At 35.6% G+C, this 23,032-nt stretch overlaps 1 protein-coding gene across 1 annotated transcript; it reads right to left on the minus strand.

The window, feature by feature from the left end:
• Window positions 19,377–20,324, minus strand: LOC102181370 (olfactory receptor 12-like). Its single transcript, XM_005680624.2, has one exon. It carries the CDS (start codon window positions 20,322–20,324, stop codon window positions 19,377–19,379), a length of 948 nt encoding a protein of 315 aa, XP_005680681.2.

Raw genomic sequence — 23,032 nt, forward strand, 5'->3', positions numbered from 1 at the left:
CAGTATTCTGGTGTGGAGAATTCCATGGATTGTATAGTCCATGGGGTCACAAAGAGTCAAAAAGTACTGAGCAACTTTCACTTTCATGTATGTATTTCGAATAGAACAGCGCTTAACTTTAAAGAGAAAGCTAGCAGAGACTTTTGTGTTAAATGATTAAAGTAAAAATTATCAGGAACATGATCAAATGAATTCATCTGCCACCAACCTGACACAATGAGAAGATAGCATCATTTCTGTGATATTCCTATTTCACACTGAAAGAGACTAAGAATGCACGGCAACAAATGGAGGCAGTCTCTGCTTCTAATATGGGACCTTTTGCTATAAAGGATATCACTGGGAAAACTGGTACAAATATATGTGTATATATCATCAAAACACAAATTTAATTTTATTGATATTTCCCTCAGATATATACCTAGAAGTGGAATTGGTTGATCATATGGTAGTTCTATTTTTAATTTTTTGAGGACCCATAAGTGTTTTCTAAAGTGGTCTACCAATTTACACCACCACTAACAATGCACTAGTGTTCCCTTTCTCTGCATTCTCACCAACACTTTTTATTTCTTGTCTTTTTGATAATAGCCAGCCTAACGGAGTGAAGTGGTTTTGATCTGCATTTCTCTGATAACTAGTGATGCTTAAGAAATGTTCATATACATGTTTTCTTTGTTCAACGTCTATTCGGGTCTTCTGCCCATTTTTAAATTAGATTATTTGTGTTTTTGCTACTGAGTTGTAAGGATTTCTTATATATATTAGATTTTACTTACCAGATATGTGGTTTGGAAATAGGTTGCCTCTGATTGTTTCTTTTGGTATGCAGAAACTCTGTAGATTTTTTATATAAATTGATTTATTTTGTTTTTTTATCAATGTTGATTCTTTTTTTATTTTATTTTATTTTTTTAATTTTTTTTAATTTTAAAATCTTTAATTCTTACATGCGTTTCCAAGCATGAACCCCCCTCCCACCTCCCTCCCCATAACATCTCTCTGGGTCATCCCCGTGCTCCAGCCCCAAGCATGCTGTATCCTGCGTCAGACATAGACTGGCGATTCAATTCTTACATGATAGTATACATGTTAGAATGCCATTCTCCCACATCATCCCACCCTCTCCCTCTCCCTCTGAGTCCAAAAGTCCGTTATACACATCTGTGTCTTTTTTGCTGTCTTGCATACAGGGTCGTCATTGCCATCTTTCTAAATTCCATATATATGTGTTAGTATACTGTATTGGGAATTGGAGGTTAATTACTTCACAATATTGTATTGGTTTTGCCATACATCAACATGAATCTGCCACAGGTATACACGTGTTCCCCATCCTGAACTCCCCTCCCACCTCACTCCCATACCATCCCTCTGGGTCATCTCAGTGCACCAGCCCCAAGCATCCTGTATCATGCATCAAACCTGGACTGGCGATTCATTTCATATATGATACTATACATGTTTTAACACCATTCTCCCAAATCCTCTCACCCTCACCCTCTCCCACAGAGTCCAAAAGACTGTTCTATACATCTGTGTCTCTTTACAGTCCCACTTTTATTTCTTTTCTTACTTGTGCTTTTGGTGTTATATCTACAAGGCGTTGCTAAGACCAACATCAAGGAGCTTTTCCTTTATATTTTCTTCTAGGAGTTTTAGAGTTTCAAGTCTTACATTTGAGTCTTTAATCTATTTTAAGTTACTGTTTGTAGGTGGTATAAGGATCCATTTTTATTGTTTTGCGTGTGCATATCCAGTTTTCCCAGCACCCTATTGATTATTCTTGACTCTCTTGTCAAATATTTTGACTAGGTATGCATGGGTTCATTTCCAGGTTCTCAATTCTATTCCACTCTCTATGAATCTCCTTTTTCGCTAGTAAATCCTACTGTTCTGAATACTCTAGCTTTTTAGTATAGTTTGAGATCAGAAAGTGTGATGCCAAATACACTTTTAAAACTCTGATTTTGATTGGGTTTTTATATGAAAATTGTAGGTGACTGAATTGTAGGTGCTACATTTTTTGTCAACTTGCAAGTACTGATAATTAGATATTTTCATGAGCAGTCCTCAATTTATTTAACAAATTGCTTTGAGTCTTTGTCCAAAAGTTTCCCTTGTGGCTCAGCTAGTAAAGAACCTGCCTGCAATGCGGGAGACCTCGGTTTGATCCCTGGGTTGGCAAGATCCCCTGGAGAAGGGAAAGGCTACCTACTCCAGTATTCTGGCCTGGAGAATCCCAAGGACTGTATAGTCCATGGGGTCACAAAGAGTCAGACATGACTGAGCAACTTTCGCTTTCACTTATGAGTCTTTGTCCAAAATAATGTGATGCCTCCAGTTTTAATCTTTTTTTTTTTTCCTAATTGGTCTGCAGAGTCTTTTGTGGTTCCATACCAATTTTAAGATTGTGTTCTTCTATTTTTGTAAAAAATGACATTGGAATTTTCAGAGATATTACACTGGGTCTATAAATGTCTTCATATATCATAACATTTTAACAATATTAATTTTTCTACCCCATGAAAACAGGGTATATTTCCATTATCTGTCTTCTTCAATTTCTTAGTTTTCCAAGAATAGATCTTTCACATAATTGGTTAAACTAAGAGACTATAGAAGCTAAAACATTGTATTAATGGGGGAAAAAACTAAACTATTAATTCAATAAGCAATAATGCAGAAAGCAATAAAGGCAATATTTAAATAATCTGATCTACAACATTTAGATCCCTTATGATTACACAGTGGAAGTGAGAAATAGATTTAAGGGCCTAGATCTGATAGAGTGCCTGATGAACTATGGAATGAGGTTTGTGACACTGTACAGGAGACAGGGATCAAGACCATCGCCATGGAAAAGAAATGCAAAAAAGCAAAGTGGCTGTCTGGGGAGGCCTTATAAATAGCTGTGAAAAGAAGAGAGGCAAAAAGCAAAGGAGAAAAGGAAACATATAAGCATCTGAATGCAGAGTTCCAAAGAAGAGCAAGAAGAGATAAGAAAGCCTTCTTCAGCAATCAATGCAAAGAAATAGAGGAAAACAACAGAATGGGAAAGACTAGAGATCTCTTTAAGAAAATTAGAGATACCAAGGGAAAAATTCATACAAAGATGGGCTCGATAAAGGACAGAAATGGTATGGACCTAACAGAAGCAGAAGATATTAAGAAGAGGTGGCAAGAATACACGGAAGAACTGTACAATAAAGATCTTCACGACCAAGATAATCATGATGATGTGATCACTAATCTAGAGCCAGACATCTTGTAATGTGAAGTCAAGGGGGCCTTAGAAAGCATCACTACGAACAAAGCTAGTGGAGGTGATGGAATTCCAGTTGAGCTGTTTCAAATCCTGAAAGATAATGCTGTGAAAGTGCTCCACTCAATATGCCAGCAAATTGGGAAAACTCAGCAGTGGCCACAGGACTGGAAATGTCCGTTTTCATTCCAATTCCAAAGAAAGGCAATGCAAAAGAATGCTCAAACTACCACACAATTGCACTCATCTCACATGCTAGTAAAGTAATGCTCAAAATTCTCCAAGCCAGGCTTCAGCAATACGGGAACCGTGAACTCCCTGATGTTCAAGCTGGTTTTAGAAAAGGCAGAGGAACCGGATATCAAATTACCAACATCTGCTGGATCATGGAAAAAGCAAGAGAGTTCCAGAAAAACATCTATTTCTGCTTTTTTGACTATGCCAAAGCCTTTGACTGTGTGGATCACAATAAACTGTGGACAATTCTGAAAGAGATGGGAATACCAGACCACCTAACCTGCCTCTTAAGAAATCTGTATGCAGGTCAGGAAGCAACAGTTAGAACTGGACATCGAACAACAGACTGGTTCCAAATAGGAAAAGGAGTACATCAAGGCTGTATATTGTCACCCTGCTTATTTAACTTCTATGCAGAGTACATCATGAGAAACGCTCGACTGGAAGAAACACAAGCTGGAATCAAGATTGCCAGGAGAAATATCAATAACCTCAGATATGCAGATAACACCACCCTTATGGCACAATGTGAAGAGGAACTAAAAAGCCTCTTGATGAAAGTGAAAGAGGAGAGTGAAAAAGTTGGCTTTAAGCTCAACATTCAGAAAATGAAGATCATGGCATCCGGTCCCATCACTTCATGGGAAATAGATGGGGAAACAGTGGAAACAGTGTCAGACTTTATTTTTGGGGGCTCCAAAATCACTGCAGATGGTGACTGCAGCCATGAAATTAAAAGTCGCTTACTCCTTGGAAGAAAAGTTATGACCAACCTAGATAGTATATTCAAAAGCAGAGACATTACTTTGCCGACTAAGGTCCATCTAGTCAAGGCTATGGTTTTTCCTGTGGTCATGTCTGGATGCGAGAGTTGGACTGTGAAGAAGGCTGAGCGCCGAAGCATGGATGCTTTTGAACTGTGGTGTTGGAGAAGACTCTTGAGAGTCCCTTGGACTGCAAGGAGATCCAACCAGTCCATTCTGAAGGAGATCAACCCTGGGATTTCTTTGGAAGGAATGACGCTAGAGCTGAAGCTGCAGTACTTTGGCCATCTCATGCGAAGAGTTGGCTGGATGGCATCACTGACTCGATGGACATGAATCTGAGTGAACTCCAGGAGATGGTGATGGACAGGGAGGCCTGGTGTGCTGCAATTCACGGGGTCACAGAGAGTCGGACACCACTGAGCGACTGAACTGAACTGAACTGAACTGATGTATTACAAATAGCACTAAATAAGGAGGAAAGTGATAAGTTAACTGAGAAAACAAATATATCAAAGTAAAAAACTGGAAAAAAAAAAAAAACTAAACATGCACTATGTAAGAAAAAGAACGCTGGGTTAGCAATATTCGTATCAGACAAATTAGATTCCAAAACAAAGTGTTTAACAAGGGACAAACATTATTGGCCCACTTATTAAAGTGATAAATAGGTCGACAATACAGTAAAAATCATCAGCTATAAATGCGAATGTCTACACTAACAATGGAGAAGGCAATGGCACCCCACTCCAGTACTCTTGCCTGGAAAATCCCATGGACGGAGGAGCCCGGTGGGCTACCGTCCATGGGGTCGCGAAGAGTCGGAGACGACTGAGCGACTTCACTTTCACGTTTCACTTTCATGCATTGGAGAAGGAAATGGCAACCCACTCCAGTGTTCTTGCCTGGAGAATCCCAGGGGTGGCGGAGCCTGGTGGGCTGCCGTCTATGGGGTCGCACAGAGTCGGACACGACTGAAGCGACAAGAAGCAGCAGCAGCAGCAGCAGCAGGAGTAGCAGCCACAGTAACAAAACATCAAATATGTGAAGCAAAAACTGATAAATGCAAATAAACATAATGAAAATCAGAATTACAGATGGTGAATATAAATAAGCCGCTTGATAAAATATAAAACAAATATAAAAAATCAATAAAAATATAGAAGACAAGTGATATTATCAACTATCTTAATCTAATTGACATTTATAAAGAATTACATTCAGCATTCTTAAAATATTTCTTGTAACAGCAATTTTTTTTTACTTTTTTAATATAAATGTATTTATTTTAATTGGAGGTTAATTACTTTACAATATTGTATTGGTTTTGCCATACATCAACATGAATCCGCCACAGGTATACACATATTCCCCATCCTGAACCCCCCTTCCCCTCCCTCCCCGTACTATCCCTCTGAAACAGCAATATTTTAAACTGTACATAAAATATTGGCCAAATAGATAATATCCTCGGCCATATAAAATTCTCAATGTGTTTTAAAATAGTTGAATTACTCAGAGTGTGTTCCCCTACCACAACATTTAATTAGGAATCAAAAATAATAAAAATTTAAGGCATCTAGAAAGTCTCCAAATGGCTGGCATAGCATCTAAAAATCCATGGTGAAAGCAAGAATAGATAAAAAGAAAAAATATTAATTGAATGACTTACATTGAATGTTATTGAAAAATAACTTATCAGAATTACTAAGCTAAAGTAGGCCTGCAGGAAAATGTATAGAAATTAATGTATAGGTAGGATAACAAAAAAGTATGAAATAATTGCTTAAGCTTCTACCTTAAGAAAGTAATAAAATAAGAAAATTCAAGATGCAAAATAATCTGAAGAAAGAAAGTAATAAAGATAAGAGGAAGCAGTAAAGTTTAGAAATTTAAAAAAAAAAAAAACAGGAAAAAAGAAAAGCAAATCATGATATATAAAAATGTTCCCAAGAAAACATCAATAAAATTGATAAACTTTGGCCAACTAATAATTAGAATATTGGACACATATTAACCAATGTCAGGAATAAGAGGATGTCTATTACTATTAGAGAATTAAAAGACTATTAGGGAATATTATGAACAACTTAGTATGAAAAATTTTAATAACATACATGAAAAAATTCCTTAAAGACAAAAATATCCCATTTACTCAAAAATATTTAAAAATCAAAAATTTTCAATAAAATGTGAGCAAACAGAATTTTGCTAAAAGGATTTTAATAAGAATGATAAAGTGTGATTTATTTCTGGAATGCAAGGATAGTTCTACACATGAAAATGGATCAACATAACACACCACATTAAACAAATGAAGAGGGCGAAAAGCAATTATCTAAATTGATACCAAAAAGCATTTAACAAACATTAATACACTTTCTTGGCAAAAACATTCAACAAACTATGAATAGAAGGAAAGAACTTCATCATAATAAAGGCCATATATGAAAAACCCACAGCAAATATCATGTTTAATGATAAAAGGCTGAAACTTTCCCCCTAGGTTAAGAAACAAGGCAAGGATGCCCACTTTTGCCAATAGTTTTCAACACAGTACTACAGTTCTATAAAGAGCAATTTTGACAAGAAAAAAAAAAGCATCCAAACTGGAAATAAAATTATCTCTGTTTGGAGATAATATGATTTTATATATAGAAAACCTTGACTATTACACACACACACTCACACACACACACACACACACTCACACACAAAATAAACTCTTAGAACAAATAAATTCAGCAAAGCAGCAGAATACAAAGTTACACAAAAATCAACTGCATTTCCATTTATTAATAATGAACAACTAAAAAGAAAATTAAGAAAAGTATTCTAAGAGTAAAAATGGTAATTAAAATAATAAAATATTTAGGAATTAACCAAGGAGCTAAAACTACAAAACATTAACACAAGATTAAGACATAAATAAATGGAAACATATAGCATGTACACGGATTGGAAAAATTCTTAGGATGTTAACACTACCAAAAGCAATCTACAGATTCAATGCATTCAATATCAAAATCCCAATGAAGCTATTTTTTTTTGCAGGAATAGAAAAACCCATCCTAAAATTTATACAGAATTTCAATGAATCTCAAATAGTCAAAACTGAAAATACTGAAAAAGGAAGAATAAATTCCTCCTTTTTTTCTTTCTTTTTTTTTTTTTTTTTTACTGAGACGACCCAGAGGGGTGGTACGGAGAGGGAGGAGGGAGGGGGGTTCAAGATGGGGAACACGTGTATACCTGTGGCAGATTCATGTTGATGTATGGCAAAACCAATACGATATTGTAAAGTAATTAGCCTCCAATTAAAATAAATAAATTTATATTTTAAAACATTCCTCCTTTTTTCAATACTGAAATAAGAACAAAGCTAAAGGAATAATACTTTCTGATTTCAAAACTCACTACAAATCTGTAATACTCAAAACAGTGTGGAGTTGGCATAAAGACCAGTTGATTACAAAAGAGAGTTCACAAATACATATTAGTCAATGGTTTTTGGCAAAACACAAAGACTTTTCAATGGAGAAAAGGCAGTCCCTTCAACAAATGGTGCAGGAAAACTGGATATCCACACAAACAAGAATAAAGTTGACTTATTACCTAACAACAGATACAAAGTTTTAACTCAAAATAGATGCATACCCAAAGGTAAGACCTAAAACAATAAAACTCTCAGGAAATAAAAAGGGTGAAACTTCACAACTTTGAATTTGCCTATTATTTTCTGATTATAACACCAATAGAATGGGGTATCTATACCTATATATATATATATGTACATATACACACACACAAATTTACCCTCACAAAAATATAAAATTGTTTTGCATCAAAAGATATTATCAATAGAATAAAAATGCCATCTACAGAATGGGAAAATATTTTCAAATCATATATTTGATAAGGTATTAGTACTCATAGTTTATAGGAAACTCCTAAACTAAAAAAAAAAAAAAAGAAATCAGATTAAAAAATAGTCAAAGATACCACCTTATAAACAATTAGGATGGCTACTACCAAATAGGACTTCTCTGGTGGCTCAGAGGTTAAAGCATCTGCCTGGAATGCAGGAGACCTGGGTTCAATCTCTGGGTCAGGAAGATCCCCTGGAGAAGGAAATGGTAACCCACTCCAGTATCCTTGCCTGAAGGATCCATGGATGGAGAAGCCTGGTAGGCTACAGTCCAAAACAAACAACTTTTATGAAGATGTGGAGAAATTCAAACCTTTATACACTGTTGGTGGTAATGCAAAATGGTGCTGCTGTGGAAAACAGTACAGTGGTACCTCAAAAAAATAAAAATAGAACTAACTTATGATCCAGCAATTCCACTTTTAGGTGTATACTCAATAGAACTGCAATTAGGGTCTCAAAGAAAAGTTTGTACACCATGCTCCTAACAGCCTAATTTATAATACCTAGTGTGGAAGCAATACAAGCATCCATTGATGGATGATTGAGTAAGAAAAATATAGTATGTACATCAAACGGAATATTATTCAGCTATAAAAAGGAAAGGAATTCTGACATCTGCTACAACATACATGAAACTTGAAATATTATATTGGGTAATATAAGTGTTAGTCGCTCAGTCATGTCTGACTCTTTGGACTGTAACCCGCCAGGACCCTCTGTCCATGAGAATCTCAGGGCAAGAGTACTGGAGTGGGTTGCCATTTCTTCCTCCAAAGTAATATAAACCAGTAACCAAAAAGGCGTATCCTCTATGGTTCCATTTAGATAAGGTAGTTAGAGGAATCAAAACCACAGAGACAAAAAGTACAATAGATGGTGGTTTCCAGCAGCTGAAAGTTTAGAGAATGGGAAGCTATTGCTTTTACAGAGTTTGTTTTCCAAGGTGAAGAGAATTCTGGAGATAGATGATGATAATGGTTGCACAACAATATGAATGTACTTGTAATCAGTGAACTGTACAATTCAAATGCTTAAGATAATAAGTTTTACTTTTTAATTTTTTTAAATATTCTTTTCTTAAAAAAAGATTTTTTTAATGTGGACCATTTATTTATTTTTGGCTTCTCTTCCCTGGTGGCTCAGACGGTAAAGCGTCTGCCTGCAATGCGGGAGACCTGGGTTCTATTCCTGGGTCGGGAAGATCCCTTGGAGAAGGAAATGGCAATCCACTTCAGCACTCTTGCCTGGAAAATCCCATGGACGGAGGAGCCTGACAGGCTACAGTCCATGGGGTCGCAAAGAATCAGACACGACTGAGCGACTTCACTCACTCAATCAAATTTATTTATTTATTTTTGGTTGCACTGGATCTTTGTAGCTGGATGTGAGCTTTTCTCTAGTTGTGGTGAGCAAAGGTTACTCTTCGTGGTGGTACATAATGAGGCTTCTCATTACAGTGGTTTTTCTAGTTGCAAAGCACAGGCTCTAGGCACACAGGGTTCAGTTGTTGCAGTCCATGGGCTCAGTAGTTGCAGCTCAAGGGTTCTAGAGCACAGGCTCAATAGTTGGGGCACATGGGCTTAGTTGCTCTGAGGCATGCGGTATCTTCCCAGACCAGGGATCCAACAGGTATCCCTTGTATTGGCAGGCGGATTCTTATCCACTGAATCACAAGAGAATTCCATAAGTTTTATTGTATATATTTTACCACATTTTTAAAAATCGGACAAGAAAGAGATAACCTAAATCACCCTTTATCTATTAAAGATATTGAGTTTATAGCTAAAAGCCTCTCCACAAAGTAAAGTCTAGATTGAGATGGATTCAATGGTGGATTCTTTCTAACATTTAAGAAGAGAATCATGCAAATTGTACAAAATAGCTTGCAGAAAATTTTAAGAAGCAGCATATTCTAATTTATTTTATGAGGTCAGTATTACTCAGATAAAAATTCCTGATATGGCCATTTGAATAAAAAAAACTATAGATAAACTTTCTTTACAAACAAAAAAGATAATCCTTAAAGATGTATTATTAACAGTATCCCAGACCATTTAAATAAATAATAAGTACATCATGACCAACTGGAACATACTGCAATGCCAGGTTATTTTATCATTTGAAAATCAAAGCTATCCACCATATTATCAGACATAAAGAGAAACTACAGGGGGAAAAAAAGAGTCCAAAGGTACTCTTAACATATACGGTCTATTGATTCTTGACAAAGGCAAAAAGCTAATTCAATGGAGAGAAAATAGTTATTTCACCAAATCTTGCCGGAAAAATTGTACATCATTATGCAAGAAAAAGGAGCAACACCTCTTAGCTCATGGCATATACAAAAATTATTATGAGTGCAATTTTTAAAATCTGCAATAAATATAGCACAAACATTCTTATAACCTCAGTCTAGGCAAATACATCTCAGATAAGATACACAAGAGAGAAAAAACTAGATTCCATCCATATTAAAAAATGGTTGGTCTTCAAAATATACTGTTAAGAAACTGAAAAGGCTAGCAATAGACTGGAAGAAAATGTTTGAAAAAGGCTTATCTATTTAAAGATAGTTATCCATAATAATTTTAAAATTTTTACTATTCAATAATTAATAGGCCAATTTTAACAGAAACATTATCAGGCAAGATATATGAGTGTTAAATAGCCAAGTGAAAAGATCTTTAACATCAATAGTCGTCAGGCTTGTGCTCAGTCGCTCACTTGTATCCAACACTTTTGCAATGCCATGAACTGTAACTCCCCAGGCTCCTCTGTCCATTGGACTTCCCAAGCAAGAATACTGGAGTGGGTTGCCATTTCCTTCTCCAGGGGATCTTCCCAACCCAGGGATCAAACTCACAGCTCCTACATTGGGAGGTAGATTCTTTACCACTGAGCCACCTGGGAAGCCCCCAATTGTCATCAGGGAAATGTTAATTAACCTATGGTGAAATAATACATATACACTGGAATGGCTAAAATTACAAATACTGAGAATACAAAGTGCTATAAGAATTTGAACACTTACACATTGCTGCTGCTGCTGCTGCAGTAAATCGCTTCAGTCGTGCCCAACTCTGTGCGACCCCATAGATGGCAGCCTACCAGGCTCCCCGGTCCCTGGGATTCTCCAGGCAAGAACACTGGAGTGGGTTGCCATTTCCTTCTCCAACGCATGAAAGTAAAAAGTGAGAGTGAAGTCTCTCAGTCGTGTCTGACTCTTCCATGACCCCATGGACTGCAGCCTACCAAGCTCCTCCATCCATGGGATTTTCCAGGCAAGGGTACTGGAGTGGGGTGCCATTGCCTTCTCCGACACATTGCTAGCAGTAGTGTAAAATGTACAGCCACTTTGAAAACTAGTTTGACAGTTACATTTAAGTTTAGTGGGATTTGTTGATGGTTCAGATAGTAAAGAATCTGCCTTCAATGCAGGAGACCTGGGTTCGATTCCGGGGTGGGGACTATTCCCTGGAAAAGGAGATGGCTACTTATTCCAGTATTCTTGTCTGGGAAATCCCATGGACAAACCCTGGAAGGCTATAGTCCATGGGGACGCAAAGAGTCAGATAAGACTGAGGGACTAACACTTTCACTTTTACACTTATCTAAAGAAGCAATTTTACACAGTTATATCCCTGAGGGAAATGAGAATTCATTCCAACACTTTTATGGAAAGGCAAAAAATACAGAATAGTCAAAAAAAAATTTAAGAAAAAGTTGGAAAACTTATACTGGTTTGAAGATTTAATAAAATGCTATAGCAATCTGGAATCGTATTGCCATAAGAATGTATCAGTATAGCATAAAAGAGAGTGCTAAAGACTAATTTACTGATTTTTGACTAAGAGAATTCATTGAGGAAAGAGAAGTCTTTTCAACAAATAGTGCAATAACAACTAACCATAAGCAATAAACAATACTTGCTCCTACATTGGGAGGCAGATTCTTTACCACTGAGCCACCTGGGAAGCCCCCAATTGTCATCAGGGAAATGTTAATTAACCTATGGTGAAATAATACATAGGAAGGAAACAAGCAATTCTTGATCAAACAATATATCATACCCTAAAACTGAATTAAAATGAATCATAGATAAAACTAAAATCATTAAACTTAGAGAAAAAAACAAAGAGTATCTTTGCAAACTTGAAGTAGGCAAGAATTCTTTATACATACAAAAAGGAGTAAAAATAACAATATATTAGGATGCTAGAGAAAGTTATTAAGCACATATATGATGATTACTGCTAATGCTAAGTCACTTCAGTCATGTCTGACTCTGTGCAACCCCATAGACGGCAGCCCACCAGGCTCCCCCGTCCCTGGGATTCTCCAGGCAAGAACACTGGAGTGGGTTGCCATTTCCTTCTCCAATGCATGAAAGTGAAAAGTGAAAGTGAAGTTGCTCAGTCGTGTCCTACCCTCAGTGACCCCATGGACTGCAGCCTTCCAGGCTCCTCCGTCCATGGGACTTTCCAGGCGAGAGTACTGGAGTGGGTTGCCATTGCCTTCTCCGATACATGATGATACTACATTATAATTTTAATACATCTGGATTTCAAGTACAGAGAAAGGAATTAATAGTAATCCTTGTTTCATGCTACAGTATCAACTTGGGCCCATATGAACATTAATCAGATGGTTTTCTCTTATCTCATACCAGCATCCTCCTAGCCTAAGATAGCATTCAGACTCCCTTGTTAATCATTCAGTTGATAACATCTAATTTAAGCATTATGCCATTTTATTTTATTTTAGTTGTTTTTACTTTATTAAAAAGTATCACATAAAGAATTTCAAATAATTTATGTATTCACTCTCCCCTCAGGAAGGTAAAGCTTAATTCCTTCCCCCTTAAGTGGGAGCTATACCTAGTGACTGGCTTCCAAAGAGTACAGTATGGACAAAAATAATGTAACTCTATAGAGCAAAAACCTGATAAACACTACCTCAGCCAGGTGAATATGACCAGGGATTAAGTAATATTGATAGTCATTCTTGTCCAGTCTTTCAGTGGTGTCCGAATCTGTGACCCCATGGACTACAGCACTCCAGCCTTCCCTGTCCTTCACTATCTTCCAAAGTTTGCTCAAACTCTTGTCCGTTGAGTCAATGATGCCATCCAACCATCTCATCCTCTTTCGCCCCCTCCTCCTCTTGCCCTGAATCTTTCCCAGCATCAGGCCCTTTTCCAGTGAGTCAGCTCTTCACATCAGGTGGCCAAAGTATTGGAGATTCAGCTTCAGCGTCAGTCCTTCCAGTGAACATTCAGGGTTGATGTCCTTCAGGATTAACTGCTTTGATCTTCTTGCTGCCCAAGGGACTCTCAAGTCTTCTCCAGTACCACTGTCCGAAAGTATCAATTCTTGGGCACTCAGACTTCTTTATGGTCCAACTCTCACATCTGTACATGAATACTGGAAAAACCATAGTTTTGACTATACAGACCTTTGTCGGCAAAGTGATGTCTCTGCTTTTTAATTCACTATTTAGGTTTGTCACAGCTTTTCTTCCAAGGACCAAGCACCTTTTAAATTCATGACTGCAGTCACTATCCACATTGATTTTAAATGAAGCACAAGCTGGAATCAAGATTGACAGGAGAAATATCAGTAATCTCATATATGCAGATGAAATTTTCCAAACAATTTTCCGATCACAAGCAAGAGAAAACCTTTGCTTCCTTAGGGACAATATTCCTCCTGTTGAGAAGGTATGCTATAGACCACATGCTCTCATGCATGGAAACAGACTTTTTACATTTCTCTCAACTGAATGGGTATAAAATGATATTTTATTAAAATCTTGATTTCCATTTCTTTGATCACTATACAAATCCCAGTGACTGGTCATTTGCTCTTCTGTGAAATGTGTGCTAATACATTTTTCTCATTAACTGTGCCTTCTTTACAGATTTGTAAGAGCTCAGTATACAATCTTTCTGTTGTATGTACTGAAAACATATTTTTTCTGGTGTAGGTATTGAAAACGTATTCTTTAGTCCTACATTTGCCATTCTACAAAAACCCTTGGATGGGCCAAAATATTAAGTTTACTATATTTACAGGAAGATATATACATGTAAATATACATATATATATATATCTTATATGATTGAACTCTTTGTATTTAGATATAGATTCTTTGGAATAATGTCAATTCAGGTCATCTGCCCATTTTTAATCCAGTAATTTGTTGTTTTGCTGTAGAGTTCTATGTGATCCTTTTAATTGTGACTACTAACTCTTTATATAATAAGTAGTTTACAAATATTTTCTCCCATTCCACAGGTTGTCTCATTTTATGATTATTTCTTTGCTGTGCAGATTTTTACTTTCATGTATTTCCATTTGCTTATTTTTTCTTTTGTTGCTTATGGTTTTGCTGTCATACCCAAAAAATCAATGTCAAGACTGATATCAAGGAATTATTTCCCTGTGTTTTCTTCTGGGGGAGTGTTACAGTTTCAGGTCTTATTTTAAGTTCTTAATCAATCTTGAGTTAATTTTCATGGTTGGTATAAGATAGTCAGTTCAGTTTCATTCTTTACATGTGAATATCCAGTTTCCCCAATATCTTTCACCAAAAAGATTGTTCTTTTATCACTCAGCATTCTTGGCTCCCTTGTCAAATATTAATTGATAAGACATGTATGGTTTATTTCTGGGCTTTCAATTCTATAACATTGGTCTATGTATCTGTTTTAACCAGGACCCTACTGTTCTGATTACCAAAGCTTTGCAAAATAGTTTGATATCAGAAAATAAAGCCTCTACTTTTGTTATTCTTTCTCAAGATTACCTTAGCTGTATCTGGTCTTTAGTGGTTCCACATAAACTTTAGAGTAGTTTTTCTGCTATGTTCATGAAAAGAAAAAAAAATGCATGCCATTGGAATTCTGATAGATATTCCATTAAATCTACAGATAATTTTGGATAGTATGGACATTTTAACAGAATTAGTTTTTCCAATTCATGAAAAGAAGATATCTTTCCATTATTTTCCTCCTTCAATTTCTTTTATTAACATTACAGTTTTCAGTGAATAGATCATTCATTTTCTTGGTTAAATTAACCAATCCAGAGCCATATCCACTCTCTGCAGCCTTCACACCACAGCAGAAAATATCACTCTGCCTAATCATCTCAAGGCCAGGAAACAGGTACAGCCCCTATAACCCAAAACCCTCTGAAATTATTCAAAGTAGCCAATCCTAACCTGTTCATCTTGCTCCACCTTGCCTTTCTCAGAGAGACCCTAACAAAGGCAGAGTGCTTTTTCATTGCATCATTAGTTTCCTTTCTTGGTGTCATGTGTGTCTGATTCATTGTGATCTATGAAGCCTTGAAAATGTGCCTGTGCATTTGAAGAAGGAAACACATCTTTCAGTCTTTATTACTGGGTTTTGGCAGGTAAAGTCTTTCTCCTGTGGGATCCCTGAGCTAATGAATGGAATTATCTCCAGAATCACAGTTATGCTGCATTGGAATCAGCTTAAGGCTGTCTTTGGGTCTGTAGTAGGGTCCCTGGATGGGGATGGTCATTCCTATCTGGTCATTGGATGAATAAGACTGCTTCATGTGTCTTGTTCAGTAGCATAGCACTAGAATAAGGATCTGCTTCAGGGTCCATAGCTGGGTCCTTAGTCAGTGGCCTCATACCAGATACATGGACAGAAAGTAATGTCTCCCACTGGGTGTTTAGACCTGTAGGACTGCTGGCAGACTATGGCTGTGAAGAAATTGGAATACAAATATAGGATACTTTTAGTATCTCTGGGGGTGCAGATGGGAGTGTCTTCTGTCCAGTATCTGGGCCAGCAGGATTGTTTGTAGACTGCTACTAGGATAAGCTGGAGACCAGTCACAACTTTGAAATCTACAGCCTGACTGAGGTTTGGTGGGCTTACTCCCAGGGTGTCAGACTGTGGTCAAGGGGTTGGAGCTGGTTCACAGGCTATAGCCAGGACTGAGGTCTATACACCTGTTACCTGACCCATAGATGGGCATGATTCCGGCCAAGTCCCTTGGTGTATGGTGCTGGTGACAGGAGACAAACTGAGCCATATTCCAGTCCTCAGGGGCATGGAGCTGCTCCCAGGACATCAGTGACTCAGCCACCTACATGCAAGTCTGCAATCTAAAGATGGCTCTTCTCCATACTGGACGGCACTGGAGTTTCAGACTCCTACCTGGATCTCCAATCTCCCACAGAAGCACTCTTGTCCCTCTTGTCCATGGTTGGATGACAAGTTATTGTTGTTCAGAAGGCATATGAAAGAGAGATGTCTTATTTAGTCATCTGCTGATATCACTCCTCCCCTCCTTTTTGTAATCTTTGAACAATATTTTTGTACCACATGATCTAAAGAATTTTATAATTTCCCACATTAAAGTCTTATACATCTTTTGTTAAATTATCCCAAAATCCTTAATAATCTCTGATACACATATAGTCTTTTAAATTAAATATTGTAGTTGTTTACTGCTATTTTATGGACATGGAATTGATCTTTTGTATTAATCCAGACACCTTCACAAATCCTTCTTTAGATTGTTCTTGTAAATTATCATGTAAATGACAGTTTAATTCTACATTTGATCCCCTATACTTTAAATTTATGTTTATTATTGTATTGCATTTGTTAGATTTCTAATAGCATGTTGAACTGCATTTAGGGATAATGGGCATTGTGTCTTTTTCATAATTTTAAAGAAAATGCTCCTAACATTTTCCCATTTTCCCAATGAAAATGTGTGTTCATTCAGTTTGTAGCTATAATTTAGCAGCTTAATAAAATTGTTATTTTTCTAATTTTACTGTGTTTAAAATCATAAAATATTGTTACAACTTATCAAATATTCCTTCTATACTTTTTGTGACAATTCTTTTTAAAATATTTTAATCTGTTAATATGTCAATTTTTTGTGTGTTTTAATGTGGCATTAAACTACCACAATATTTAAGGTAATTATCCTCCAATTAAATAAATTAATTAAAATTAAATAATATGTCAAATTTAATTCTGCATTGAATGACACTGAACTATCAATGCCTACCTGCTATATTTACAGCTTAGCCATAATGATCACCTTTTATCATATTCAATATGTTTAAAATCCAATTTGATAATACATATTGTGATGACATAATTTCCTTAGATTTTGGAATATTTACAAGTTTAATAGCTATCTACATGTGCCCCAGAAATTCCACCATAAAGGTTTTTGAGTTTAAATCCTCTGAACTTAAGACAATAAAACTAGAACTCAACAATAAAAATATATTGTCTAAATAAATCTACTATACTGAAAGAACAAACTTCATCTACATAACCCTTTAATAAAAAGAATATTAAAATGAAAAGTTATTTATATTGAATATAATAATGAAGCAAAAAAATTACATTGAAAATTATACAAAAGTCTTAAACACTTTCCATTAAAGTAAAAGCAGAAAATAAATCAACCAAGCCTTCAGCTAATGAATTCAGAAACAAAAGATTAACAAAACCAGAAAAACCTTAGGTATATTAAAATAATCATGAAGATATGCAAATTTTCATGCAAATATTGATTAGTGAACATAATGTATGTATTTATCAATTAATTTAAATAGTACAATATTTATGAGTTACAGTTTGGAACACATCTAAACAAAACAAAACTAGAACAGGAAACCTATGTAACACCTAGATGTCACATCATAAACTACTTTGAAAATAATAATATGGAACTCAAAATTCTAATGGTATAAAGTCAAATCCATGGCAGATTTAATTAAGGAACTAAAATGGAATAAAATAATAAAAACGTATAATTACAGACATCAAAAGAATTATATTACTATAAGACACTATTTTATGTCACTCCATGCCAATGTTTTTTTCCAAATCTAGAGGAAAATAAGGATTTTCAATCAATATACAGATTACAAACATTACAAGAAAGAAAGTAATGAGATCAATAAGTATGTGTGTAGTCCCTAAGTTATGTCTGACTCTTTTGTGACCCCATGGAATGCAGCCAAAAAGGCTGCTCTGTCCATGGGATTTCCCAGGCAAGAACACTGAAATGGGTTGCCATTTTCTTCTCCAGGGGAATCTTCCCAACCCAGAGATCAAACCCTCATCTCCTGTATTAGCTGCTGCTGCTGCTGCTAAGTCGCTTCAGCCATGTCCAACTCTGTGTTAGCAGGCAGATTCTTTGCCATTGAGCCACCAGGGAAGCCCTCAATAAATATAATACTAAAAATATTACCAAACATTCATTATTAAGACTCCCCATTACAAATAGGTTTACAGCAACCATACCACATTTTTTTTAATTTTTTGTTCCTTGATGAAATCATTAATGTTTGGACTCTTAAGGATATTATAGGTGTAATACTTTGTACTGCCCCTTCATATAATTATCTGAGCAAGGCCAATGATTTATATTACTGTGGCATTTTCAACTCTCATTTGCAAAGATTGGATACTGGCAAACTCAACTATGATTTGGAGAAAACAAATTCCATAGAAATTTTAATAGTGTCTCTTTCTTTTTCCCCCAGATATATAGATGGATATATAGACATTCAGGGACTTCCCTGGTGGCTCAGACGGTAAAGCGTCTGTCTACAATGTGGGAGACCCGGGTTCGATCCCTGGGTCAGGAAGATCCCCTGGAGAAGGAAATGGGAATCCACTCCAGTACTATTGCCTGGAAAATCCCATGGGGATTTCTCATATCATTGACATTGAAGACATAAAAGTCCATGGGGTCGCAAAGAGTCAGACACGACTGAGTGACTTCACTTCACTTTCACTATAGACATTCATATAATCATATATATTTTCAGATATTATATTAATACATTTATTTAGCAGCACTGTATTCATGAGTTGTAATTTTGAATATACCTAAGCAAAACGTCGGACATGACTGAGCGACTGAACTGAAGCAAAACAAACACAAACAAACCTCTGTAACAAACAGATATCATACCATAAATTAACTATGAAGTAATATAAAATATCTATATTGATTTTCATTCATTTTTTAAAAATCTATTGATGTTAAAAAAACTCACATCTTCAAAAGCTTAGATGAACTTAGTTAGAATTATTCCATAACAAATTATTACATATACTGATTTTAGTCTAGCCTACAGTTTTACAGATGACCAGAGGTCAATGAAAGGTTTTTTTTCTCAACAATATCCTTTTCATAGCATTTTTTACCTCCCTATTCCTTAGACTATAAATCAGAGGATTCAACATAGGGATGATAAGAGTGTAGAATACAGCTATAATTTTGTTTTTCTCTGGTGAAGAGATGGCTCCAGGCTGGGCATACATGAAGAATACAGTTCCATAGAACAAACTCACCACAGTGATATGAGAGCTGCAAGTGGAGAAGGTCTTACTCCTACCATGAGTTGAGGGGATCTTTAGAACAGTGGAGAGGATACATGCATAAGAAAGCAGAATGATAGTTGTGGTAGTGATGATGATGAGGGAAGAGAGAATAAAGAGTACAATCTCATTCACCAAGGTGTCCACACAGGAGATCTTGATCAGGGCTGTGACATCACAGAAAAAGTGGTCCAATCTGTTTTCTCCACAGAAACGCAAACTGAAGGTGAAACCTGTTTGTATCATGGAGTTGATGCAGCCACAGATGTAGGAGGCAGTCACCAAACGAACACAAGCCTGCTGGGACATACGAACCGCGTAGAGGAAGGGCAAGCAAATGGCTGAGAAGCGATCATATGCCATCACAGCTAGAAGAAAGCCTTCCGTCCCAACAAAGAGAGCAAAGAAAAAGAACTGGGTTGCACAGCCATTGTAAGAAATTCTCTTGTCTTTGGATAAGAAGGTGGCCAGAGTTTTAGGAGCAATGACGGTGGAGTAACAGAGATCTAAATAAGATAGATTTCTGAGAAAGAAATACATAGGGGTGTGAAGTCTGGAGTCTATTTTAATGACAACTAACATGCTGATATTTCCCACCACAATGACCATGTAGATAAGCAAGAAGAGTAAAAATAAGAGAAGCTGTACATCTGGAGATGTTTGGAATCCCAGCAGAATAAACTCCATCACTTCTGAGTAATTCTTATTCAGTTCATTCTTCATAGCTGAGACCTATCTGAGAAAATCAGTGGATGATAACAAATCCTATGGAAAGCCTTGTCAACTTTACATTCTTTTTTTAAAACTGAAATATAGTTCATGGACAATGTTATATGTTACAGGTATATAATATAGCGATTCACAATTTTGAAGCTATACTAAATTTATAGTTACTATAAAATATTGGCTATATGCCCTGTGTTGTACAATATATCCTTGTAGCTTATTTTACATATAACAGTCTGTACCTTTTACTCCCCTATCCCTGTATTTCCCCCAACCTCACCTCAATGGCAACCACTAGATTGTTCTCTATATCTGTGAGCCTGCTTCTTTTTTGTTATAGTCAGTAGTTTGTTGTGTTCTTTAGATTCCACAGATAAGTGATATCATACAGTATGTGCCTTTCTCTGTTTGACTTATTTCACTTAGGATAATACCCTCCAGGTCCATCCACGTGGCTGCAAATGAGAGAAAAAATGCTATTGGAATATGAAGTTCTCTTGCCAACATATCTAACAGAATAACTTTACTTTTGGAAGGAACAGTAGGCAAATATATATAATTTTTTCTAATATATTCAATGTCAATGATATGAGAAATGTAGATAGGCAAAAGATGTTTGGGACAGTGAAGCTATGAGTCATTTTATGCCATTTGTTCAGAACTTTGGAATTGGATGGATTAAGTCCAAATTTCACCTCTTTCAATCTGAAATAATCTAAAATTGCTACCTACATTTTCAACGCCTAAAGTCCTCTTCTGTGAAATGGGAGGTAATAATAATACCTACTTTATAGCATTGTTGTGATAAAAATGTGAAACTGAGTATGAAAAGCAGTATTTTTCAGTTACTGGAACATCTTAAATTCAAAATAAATGTTAGTTAAATTAACAAGCAAATAGCCATGTAAAAATTTACTTTTGTTTTAGGAATGAATATCAGGTGAAAAATTAGGTCAATTCTTTTTCCTATCACAAAATGCAGCTAGTTTGACTGTCTTAAAACATCCTGCTAGAACCCACTGAGAAACAATGGCTTCTCAATAGTTTTCATCGGGAAAATCTAACCTAGAATGTTCCTAAAGGGATTACCCTGGGGTCACAGGAAAGAGTATAGAAGAGGATGGAAACGTGCTTGCTTAGCAGCAGACATTTCTAAACAGATCAGTGCAAAAAAAGCTGCATGCAAAATGCTGACTGTCAAGTCTGCCTACATCACTCAGCAGTCTCCCACCATCATTCAAGCTCTAGTCTCAAAGGGAGAAAGATGTTTTACCAAGTCAAGTTCATAGAATTGATTATTATCTTGGAGTGAACATTCCATTTCCTGAATTAAAATTCATACACATGATTTTCATTGCTAGAACTTACCAAAGATCAAGTAGAAAATATTCTTAGATGCAATAGAAGTGGTGAAAATATATAAATCATCTCAGAAATACACAAAGTCTCAAATAAATATATAAACAAGCACAAAAAAATATTTATAAAGCAAGATATCAAGCTTCAAAACACTCATGCTTAAAATAATTATTGAAGTAATGACATTTTTATATCCTAATTATTATTTCATAAATGTTTTATAAATTAATCTATGTATTACAATGTTTTAGAAAATTCTGTAGTAAGAAACATCATTTATCCATGTTAAAAAACTTATGTTTGGGCTGTGTCTACTATGATTTGACTGCTATTAGTAATAAAGCTTATAAAACATAAAAAAAATAATAAAACATCCTGCTATATAAAAGACATTAGGAAACATGGGATAGAATGAAGCGCCAGTCTTGAAATGATAAATCAACTCTTACCTCCTATATTAAATATACACTCTTCAATCTCTACTCCTTTACTACTTAACTCTGATTGCTAGTAGGTCTGCTTCCTTTCTGCAGCCAAACTCCAGCACATCTTTTTCCTTTAATATAAAGCATTAACATCTCAGATACATGAATTATTGTTTATACAGAAGCAAACTTTATGATACAAGAAGTACAAGATTAACTTTCCTAAGGAGTATTTTTTCTTTGTCTATATTATTAATCAAACAGAAGACATTAACGGAATACATAGAGCAAACAAAATCTGTGTTGCACAGGTTTTGCTTTTTAAAATAACTATCAATCCTTAATATCAAACACTAAAGATATACGTGGATAAAACATCAATAATTTTAATATATCTGAAAAGTTAAATCCAAGTGGAAAATATGAAATTTTATGTTATAAATTTGTGTTCATTTCTATTTTTAATTTCTGAAATATCAAAAAAAAATTCCTATCAATAAAATTAATGCCATATTTGAAGTCATTTTAATTTGGACATTTTTACAAAATCAAAATTATAATAGAGTCAGAAAGAGTGAAACCAATTTTGCTTCTGTTACTATTTTTTATGAAGTAAAAAATGTTTTATTAGTTAAAAGTGTGGCATTTAATTCACATAAATCTAAGTTTTAATCCAGGTCCTGCCACTCACCGGATAAGTAATCTTGGGCAAATTGTTCATATTCTACGAACCTCTGTCTACTCATCAGCAAAATATGTCTTAGAACATCTATCCCATAGAGTGGTATTGAAAGGATTAAATTAAGTGATATATAAAAATTAAATAGAATATGTAGGACCTGGGAAATAGAAAGTGTTCATTGAGTGGCTATATGAGAGATTGAACATATTTTTTTTCTAAATTGAAAAATCTATCTTTTA

The sequence above is a fragment of the Capra hircus genome, chromosome 5 (assembly GCF_001704415.2).
Source record: "Capra hircus breed San Clemente chromosome 5, ASM170441v1, whole genome shotgun sequence".
Classification (NCBI taxonomy): domain Eukaryota; kingdom Metazoa; phylum Chordata; class Mammalia; order Artiodactyla; family Bovidae; genus Capra; species Capra hircus.

Bases quoted from the DNA above. Each gene is read 5' to 3' on its own strand.
- LOC102181370 (XM_005680624.2), bottom strand. From the start codon at position 20,324: ATGAAGAATGAACTGAATAAGAATTACTCAGAAGTGATGGAGTTTATT.